Below are 9,614 nucleotides of genomic sequence, written 5' to 3'. Positions count from 1 at the left end.
TGGACCAGATTTTTAAAAATTGGGATAGTTTTTGCTACAAGGGACATTTTTGGTATAATCGACACAATATGAGTATTTTAGATTAGAAAATAGCATTTTATTAATACTAATGTCCTGATTTTGATTATGGTAGTTCAGTTATGTAAGAGAATGTTATTAGGAAATACATACCGAGTTATTCAAGAGTAAAGGGGCATGCTGTCGACTATTTACTGTAAAATGGGAGAAACTGTATATAGAGACGGAATGACACAAAAAATATGGTAAAAATAGAAAACAATTGGGAGAATCTGGGTGAAGGGTCACCAGGAGTTCTTTGTACTCTTCTTGCAGTTTTTCTATTGGGTCGATATTGTTTCAGTTGGAAACATAACAAAAAATATTTAAAAATATTTGTAAGAACATGCAGGAGAATAATTTGGTTCTATAGTATTTTTTGAATTCACACAAGTACAAACCATCATGGGAAAGAATGATCTATTTGAGTAAAGTAAAATGACACATTCATGTGCAATAAAGAACACTGTTAAGTGGAATTAAAAAACAAACCACAAATTACGCGAAGACATTTGCTATGCCTAAGATTATGTGTATCTTAAACATTACAAATGACCGAAGAGGGAAATCAGCAAAGGATATAAATAGAGGAGTCACTGAAGAAGGTAACAAGTGTGTGAAAAGATGACCAACGGCGTAGGAATTAGGGAGAAATAAAATAACAACGGTATACCATTGAATATATAGTCAGCTGTTTAAAATTATACAATTGGATAATACCCATTGTTGAAAGAATGAAGGGGAAAAGGAACTTTCTTAACTGGCTCAACAATTCTGGAGACCGTTTAGTCAGATCTAGTGAAGCTAAAATATACAGTCAGATAGGTGTTTAAAATTATACAGGCAGTTGTTCATTGCAGTATTGTTGATAACTGGTGAAAAATTGAAAGCAACTTAATTGTTATTAACAGATGACATCAACAGATGACAACAGATGGATCAGTAAGTTGTGGTACAATCATATAATGCATTTGAAATGGAAAAAATAGATCTACATGTGTTAACATGTACAAACCAGAATTTTAGGTGGAAAAAGCAGGTAGCAGAAATTTATGGTATAGAATGTATAAACACAGAAAACAATAGTGTATGTTGTAAAGAAAACAGTGATGCATGTTGTGAAAAATAGCAGGGGGAAAAATAGCAGGGGGAAACCTCACTAAAGTGGAGCTGGGAGGCCGCAAGAGGGGGCTGGTACCCCTCCATGTCAATTACAGGCAGCATGGTCAATTACAGACTCTAAAAGAAGAATCCTCAATGGAAAGAATGATCAATTTCAGGCTCCAACAGGGAAAGAATGTACATTGCGTCTCCTGTAAGAAATCAACTACCCTTGCAACTTAGTCAAAAAAATCCCTCCCAATTTCCTCCTTCTTCCTCCTAAAATAACATTTCAATTCGATTTTCTTATGGTTGTGCCATAGCTAGAATGTCCCAAATTGCAATTCTCTGCCTTTCCCAAGTAAGCCCATTTTTGTTGGTAAAATAACTTTTATTTTAAAGGTTAACATTGTCTATGAATAAAAAAGGATATAGAGTTTGTGCCCTGGAGTAATTTTGCATTTGAAGAGAATCAAGTAAGTACGATTATATTGCGGTACAGCAGAAGCCACAATGAGACTGGGACCATATAGAGCCGGGGAGGTGGAGAAGGTGGAGGAGTGTTTCCCAGAAATGGCAAAGCCTGCCATGCTTCTTTCCCACGCTGAACCATGTCCTGAAAAATAAGAAGGGGTCACCCAGGTGAAAGAGAGGAAGGAAGGGTGTTTCTCATAGATCATGACATTTACAAAATCCACAGGGGAGAAACTGCAGAGCCTGGTTTGGAAACTGCCAGTGGTTTCTCAGAGCTAAAGTAGAGGAGTGGGGCAAAGAAGGCGATGAGGGGTATTGATAGCACCCCCAGACATAGGCTCTGATGGCGCCAAGGAGTTTCACTGCCTTCTAAAGGCTGCAGGAAGGCTAGAAGAATACTGAAGCAGAAGAGTAACAGGTGCATCACCACTTATGAGAGGAAAGATCAGTTAGTGTTTTTTTGGTGGTTGTTGTTGTTTGAAAGAAAACCGAGCAGAAATTAACAGGGCCTCAATTGACCCAGAGGAGGTGGTGATTGGGACGTAACAATATGTCCAACCAGTAGGACTCAGGGAGGGAGGGATTGGCAATATATAAGGGGAGTGGATGCCAAGAGGCTCCGGGCCTGGGCAATCTTGGGTGTATGACGCAATAACAGGGACTGCGTTTTGTGCCACCTACCCCTGTCCCTGGCCACCCTGATTAGACCAGAAATGAACACCTTACAGATAAAGCTCAAGTATAAAAATGAGGGAAGGACTGGGGATGGTGGCTACCACTGAATGGATTGTCATGGGATGGGGGGTGGGGGGTGGTTTTGGATTCTTCTCGAATGTTGTAACCACAAAATAAAAGCTGATGTAAATGTAATATTAAGTGGTGTCGCATTTCTGTGAGCACATGGATGTCACATTGTTTTCTGCACTCTTCTGTGTTTGAGCTAAATTGAATAAGCAAATGGCAAAAAAATCTGGTTAGAGTCGGAGGAGCGTGAGCTCTATAAAGGGGTTAAACGAGAAAGCGGCGCGGGGGGCGGGGAGCGGTGTAGTTCTGTCTTTGTGTGCACAGCACGTGTGGAGAGGAAAGCCTCCCGGGACCTGCGCTCAGCTGGGTGGGTGAGGGTGGATGGGGGAGGGGAAGCTCTCGGAGAGCTTCCTGCCTGGCCCCGCCCCCTGCAGCCCCTCCTCCCTTTGTGACGCCGCCTCCCGTTTCTAGGCAACGCAGGGGGGTTTATACAATGCGGTCGCTACTTGCCGGCCAGTCTGTTATGGGTCGTTTAAACCCTCGGATGCTGAGAGCTATGGCTCTGCCGCTGCTGCCGGGCTACTCCTTCAACCGCAACGTGAGTAGTGAGGGCGCCGAGGTCAGAGGTCCTGGCCAGCATCTGGGGTGCAGATGTGCGGCCACCTCCCCGGGCTCTACTCAGACATTTCTCTGCGCTTCTACCTGTGAATTGGGCACGACTCGGACCAGACTTTATAGGCTGGTGAAACCCTTACTCTCTGCGTCGCCCACCCCGTCTCTCCACTTGCATCTGGATGCTTTAACTTCTATTAGATACATTAGGAGAGTAAGGTAGCCAGTGGTCGTGACGGTGATAAACATCCTTGAGCGTTTAAGGTGTTGCAGGTCTTGTGCTTTAGTCGTCAGACACGGCGTTTGATGCGTAGCTGTTTTTCTTCCCATTTTACAGTTGAAGAAACCGAGGTACAGAGCGATGAGCCACTCACTCACTGGCCAGACCTATACAGTTTCAGTGTGAAACTGGGTTTCTTCCAGGCAACCTGGCTCCACAGCCTAGGTGCCTAGTCGTTGACTTTAATATACTCTGAAAAAAAAGTTACTGTTACTAAAGCGAAGAAACCTGGCGCGCTCGAGGCTGCTGGGAGCAAGTAGGAAATGGTTCATTCCACTGGCTTCTAAAGTTTGATCCTACACTTTATAGAGGGAAACATCCAAACTTGGAGGGTTTTTTGTTTAGAATTGGGAGGCGTTCGTTTCAAAGCGGGATAAACGTCCGAAACAACACCACGCCACCACACGAAAAACTGACCACGAAAGCATTTTGTCGATAATAAATAGCCCCTGATTTAAACAAGGGGGGATGATTTATGCTTTTCTTTATGCTGGTCATACAGGTCACTTGGGTTTGCCAGTTGTGTCTGGGATGGAAGGGAGGTGATGGCACTGGTGGGAGGGAAGTGGAGGTAGCCCCTCACGGTGTTTTTGTAAACATTTGACAAATTTGGAAAACAGGCAGCAGGCCAAATGGAGCATTTGACTTTATGGATTCAGAGGTGTCTGTTTCCATGTTGTTGGCCCTCAAGTCCCAGTTTTCTTTGGGGCTTTGGGCCACCAGATTCTGATCTCCATGGGTCCAATTGGCTGGACCAGCTTGCTTGTTGAATACGGATTTGTGCATTTTTTGGCTGATGGGTAGAGGCTGGCCTTCCAGCCTAGCACTGCTCCTTGCTGACATAAAGCCAGCCACATAAAGACCCCAGAGGGGCAGGACATGAAAAAGAAAATTTCAGAAGAAAAGAAGCAGGCTGTGCCAGAGTAATTTTGATAAAAATTGTAAGTAGAAGGCACCTGCGTGGTTCAGTCTGTCACGTGACCAACTTTGGTTCAGGTCACGGTCTCATGGTTCATGGGTTCGAGCCCCACATTGGGCTCTCAGCGGTCAGCTCAGTGCCTGCTTGGGATCCTCTGTCCCTCTCTCTCTCCCTCTGTGCCTCTCTCCTGCTCATGTGTTCCCTCTTTCTCCCTCAAAATAAACATTAAAACTGATGTAAGTAGAGCTCACAGCTTTGAGCCCCCAAACACTTGTAGATTACAGATGTTTTATTGATACTTATTGTCCTGCAGAATGGGGGCTCCCATGTGCTTGGATGAGCTATTTTAAAATCTGCAAGGCAGTACTCAGTGCACTTGACCTTTTTCTTCTTTTTATTATGAAGTACAGTAAATGTGCAGAAAGATATGTAGCGGGATGATCCCAAAATGGGCCTCAAGAAACAAAATATCTCTAGTGTTCCAAAACCATCTCCCTCACCTGCAGTTGCCGGATTTAGCAAATTCAAATATATGTCCGTAATACTGCATGGGACCTCTTTCTACTAAAAGACTATTTGTTGCTTACCTCAAATTCAAATTTAACTGGACGTCATATATATGTTTTTTTTTTTAACTTTATTTTGAGAGAAAGAGAGCGTGTGGGCACGAGCAGGGGAGGGTCCCGGAGAGTGGGGGAGAGAATCCCTAGCAGGTCCTACACTGTCAGCGGAGAACGAAACTTGGGACTCGAACTCCTAAAGTGCAAAATTATAACCTGAGCCGAAATTGAGTCAGATGCTTAACCCACTGAGCTCTACCAGGTGTCCCCTCAACATCTTCTATTCTGTGCGGCACCGTACCTATCACCCTTTCCGGTCATTACCCACTTCCTACTGTCCAGAGTTAATCATTCTGGCTGCCCGTGCTATAGTTAGATTTTGTTTGCTTTTGAACTTCCCATCAGTGTAAATGTCTGGTGTTCTTTTGTGACTGAATTTTTTGAAGCTCAGTATTCTGTTTGTGAGATTTGTGTCTGGGGCCGTCTGTGGAGGTAGTTGGCACGTTGTCATTGCTCTTTAGTATTCCATTGTGTGAGTATGACATTTATATACTCATTTTAGGCTTGAGAAGGGATTTGGTATGTTAGGGGTTATTAAAAAGAGTTTGCTGAGGGGCGCCTGGGTGGCTCAGTCGGTTGGGTGTCCAACTTCGGCTCAGGTCATGATCTCGTGGTCTGTGGGTTTGAGCCCCACATAAGGCTCTGTGCTGACAACTCAGTGCCTGGAGCCTGCTTTGGATTCTCAGTCTATCTCTGCCCCTCTCCTGCACATCCTCTGTCTCTCTCAAAAACAAATAAACATTAAAATTCTTTTGAAAAGTTTTCTGTGACTATTCTTGTTCAAAGCTGTTGGTACGATTGCTGGATCATATGGTTTCCATACGTTCAGCTTTAGTGGACGGTGTCAAACTGCTTCAGCCATTTTAAATATCCGCCAACATTTTATGTACCTGTCTCACCCACATTCTAGCACTCGATATTGTTGGCCTTTTACATTTTACTCATTTTGATCAGCGAGGGTAGTGAACCTGTAGTAACCACCTGCTCTCAACCCGATTTCTGATGACCTTGAGCATGATTTACACATTTATGGGTCATTTCTCTTGTGTAGTACTTGTTAATGTCTTTTCTAATTCTCTACCAGGTTGCCTTCCTTTTTTTTTTTTTTTTTTACTTCTATAGATTTTGAGTAGGACTCTTCTGTCAGACATCTCTGTTGCAAACGTCTTCTAGTCTGTGGTTGGCCTTTTCATTTAGTTACTGGTGTTTTTGAGGAGTAATTTTTCCTTTAGATTAGTGATTTTTGTTTCCTCTTGAAGAAATTTCTCCTTATGCCAAGTTCATGGTATTCTTCTGTGGTACCTATTGGAAATTTTGTTTTTACCTTTCACATTTACCTGTTTCTTTACTTATTTTTATGTTTACTTATTTTTGAGAGAGACAGAAACAGCGTGAGCAGAGGAAGGGCAGATAGAGAGGGAGGGAGAGAATCCCAAGGAGGCTCCGAACTGTCTGTGCAGAGCCGGACACGAGCTCGAACTCTCAAAACCAGGAGATCATGACCTGAGCCGAAACTGTGGGACACTGAGCCACCCAGGTGCCCCTTACCTTTCACATTTAGATTTCTAATCTAACTAGTATAAATTGTGTGTGTGTGTGTGTGTGTGTGTGTGTGAGAGAGAGAGAGAGAGGGAGAGAGAGAGGAGAAGAAGAAAAGACGTTTTCTAGGCAGAAGGGGAGTATTATGCTAGACAAAAATTGAATTGGTTACTATAAAGTTATTTCCCTTTTACGGGGTGGTGGCAAGGGATTTTAGGCAGATTACGTACCTAACTAGTGTTGATCGGGAGATTCATGATTGGCTGGTTTAAGATCCTGTTTCTGGGACGGCCAAAACCATAAGTTAAGTTTCAGTTTGTGACACGAGGCTTCGCATGATCGGCTCCATTTAGGGCCTGCTGTCTTTTTTTTTTTTTCAACTTCATATATTGTTTATTGTCAAATTGGCAAATTGGTTTCCATATAACACCCAGTGCTCTTCCCCATAAGTGCCCTCCTCCGTGACCGTCACCCCCCTTCCTTTTTCCCCCTCCCCCCTTAAGCCCTCGGTTTGTTTTCAGTATTCAGTAGTCTCTCATGTCTTGTCTTTTAACCTGTTTTTGGAAAAGACCTCCCTTTCTCTACTTCTCTGTCCTAAGTGTCCAAATACATGTGGGTCTGTTTCTAGGTGCGTGACTGTATTTGAAAAACATTTACTTTATGCCTCAGACCAGTAGGAGAGTGTGAGTGAGTGAATCTGTGTGTGTGTGTGTGTGTGTGTGTGTGAGTGAGTGAGTTAGGGAATGACACTATACTTATTAGATACCTTGGGCTGTCATTTAACAGATGAGTATTTGTATATTGGGCATCCTTGTCTGTGTCCAAATCAGGTGGCTGCATTTAAAAAAATTGTTACACTAACCTTGGTCCAGACTGTGTTGCCAAAAAACTGATGATTAAAAATGTACTTCGTTAAAAGATCAGATGTCCTCTGGTGCCTAGAATGGCCAAAAAGTGGGTAGATCCAAATCTGTTCCCCACCCTGTTTGTAATCACTCCCCACCTCCTGTGACAGCCTTGCTTGCTGAACTAAATTATCAAGAGAAATACCGGGGCGCCTGGGTGGCTCAGTCAGTTAAGCATCCAGCTTCGGCTCAGGCCATGATCTCATGGTTTGTGGGTTCGAGCCCCACGGCTCTGTGCTGACCGTTCAGAGCCTGGAGCCTGCTTCGGATCCTGTGTCTCCCTTTCTCTCTCTCTCTCTCTCTGACACTCTCCTACTTGTGCTGTCTCTCAAAATTAAATTAAAAAAACATTAAAAAAAAAAAAAGAAGAAATACCTTGGCCTCTTGGAGGTAGCGTAATTATTGGCTGTTTGGGTTTCAAATTAAGCGGGCAAACTTTTCCTGCTTTTCTTTTTTTTTTTTTTATTTATTTTTGATACAGAGAGAGACAGAGTATGAGAGGGGGAGGGTCAGAGAGAGAGGGAGACACAGAACCGGAAGCAGGCTCCAGGCTCTGAGCTAGCTGTCAGCACAGAGCCTGACGCGGGGCTCGAACCCACGAACGCGAGATCCGACCTGAGCCGAAGTCGGAGGCTTAACCGACTGAGCCACCCAGGCGCCCCCCTGCTTTTCTCAGAAATTAAAAAAGGAACTGGTTTTTCCCTTTCACTAGCTGCTGGTAGTCAGTCCTGAGCAATCGATTGATTTCTGCTCACAGCTAATATGCATCCTATACTTCTTTCTCTGAAATCCGAGATGTATTTCTAAAGTATAAGCATTTGTACCACTGAGGACTTTGAAATTACTTGGATGTGAACTAATTGAAAACCTTAGGGAAAGGTCACCACTAAATCCCAGACCTATGGTATAGTTTTCCAACAATGTACAGGCTGAATTTGTATTGAGCTAAGAGAATCTCAGGCACACTGTCAAAAATAATAGGATATTAAAAGGGACCTTTCCGGCCAAAGCTGAAAGTCTTTTTTCTACAGCATTTTGGACAGATGGTTGTATAGCTGATCCTGAATGTTCCTAATGGATAATGAGGAATACCCTTCCTGGGTTTTTTGTTTTTGTTTTTGTTTTTTTTATAAAGCTGTCTTGCCATCACCTTATGAGGCTTTGTTGTGAATAGTCCACTTTCTATTTATAGTGCAGCAACTGTTTCCTTAAGAAAAAAAAATATTTGAAGTCACAGCCATAGAATGAAACAGAAATTCAGAATCTCTCTGCCTCTGTTACAAAAGGGTGTGGGCAATATCTTGAAATTGATTTTTATCTAGAGTAATCTAAGCCTATTTACTAATCTATAAGGAAATTGTGTTCTTGGGGAAATTTACCAGCCATGTAAATGAAACACAGCTGAAAGACACACTATGCATAATGCCTTGTGTACATATTGACTTTTTCATGTGATGTTAGATAAATCAATTTAAATTTAGCCCAGCGACAAAGGTAATTGTGAAACAATCGCTTTATTCATAAGGCGGAGGGTTTTCCCCCACCTAAAATCCTGCTTACAGATTCCTGGTTATGGTCCTAGTGGTCAATTCCATTGCCTTAAAATAACTGACATCAGTGCAAACCCTTCAACCTGACCATCGTTGTAAACAAACAAACAAACAAACAAACAAACAAAATGGACTAGAAAAGAATAAAAAAATCAGAGTAGTGCATGATGCATGGGAACAGTTAAGTATTGTTTCATGAACTTTTGTTTCTGTAACGTGTGTGTGTGTGAACTGGGTTGCACTAAAACCTGTTACTGTGGTTACAGAGTGTGAAATACACTCTCATTAGAGCGGTCTCCCCCAGTTCTTGCCTCTGTTTTACTTTTTCAAATGTTTATTTTTGAGAGAGCACAAGTTGGGGAGAGGTGGCGAGCAGGACACAGAGGATCCAAAGTGGCTCTGTGCTGACAGCTCGGAGCCTGGAGCCTGTCTTCAGATTCTGTGTCTCCCCCTCTCTCTCTGATCCTCCCCTGCTCAAGCTGTCTCTCTCTCTCTCAAAAATAAATAAAACATTTTAAAAAACCCAAATATGCAATCAAGGTTAGCTTACTTACTTTTCTTTCCTTTTTATATATGTAAAAAAATTCACAAGGCAGCATACTGTTCAATAACTGTTTTAATCTAAGATGGGGTTTACTTTTTAAAAAAGTAGGCTCAGTTGATTTAAATAAAGCTTGTACATTCACTTTAATGCTGTTTACAACATGAAAACACATTGACAGTGTTAAGGAAAGTTACTAAAACCATATGGCAAAGCAATAGGAATAAAAATATAGTCTAAGACTTAATTTAATTATTTAGTTAAAGTTTATT

General features: G+C 42.4%; 1 protein-coding gene across 1 annotated transcript in view; it reads left to right on the top strand.

Annotated features, from left to right (window-relative positions):
• Positions 1-2,908: 2,908 nt before the first annotated feature.
• Positions 2,909-9,614, top strand: part of EFHC2 (EF-hand domain containing 2) — a 196,502-nt gene continuing 189,796 nt past the window's right edge. Inside the window, exon 1 of the mRNA XM_029930958.1 lies at positions 2,909-2,974. Within this exon, the coding sequence (XP_029786818.1) occupies positions 2,921-2,974 (54 nt within the window). The 5' untranslated portion in view covers positions 2,909-2,920. The remainder of the gene's footprint in view (positions 2,975-9,614) is intronic.

This window comes from Suricata suricatta, chromosome X (genome assembly GCF_006229205.1).
Source record: "Suricata suricatta isolate VVHF042 chromosome X, meerkat_22Aug2017_6uvM2_HiC, whole genome shotgun sequence".
NCBI classification, from domain to species: Eukaryota; Metazoa; Chordata; class Mammalia; order Carnivora; family Herpestidae; genus Suricata; species Suricata suricatta.
This window is presented reverse-complemented; position numbering and strand designations above follow the sequence as displayed.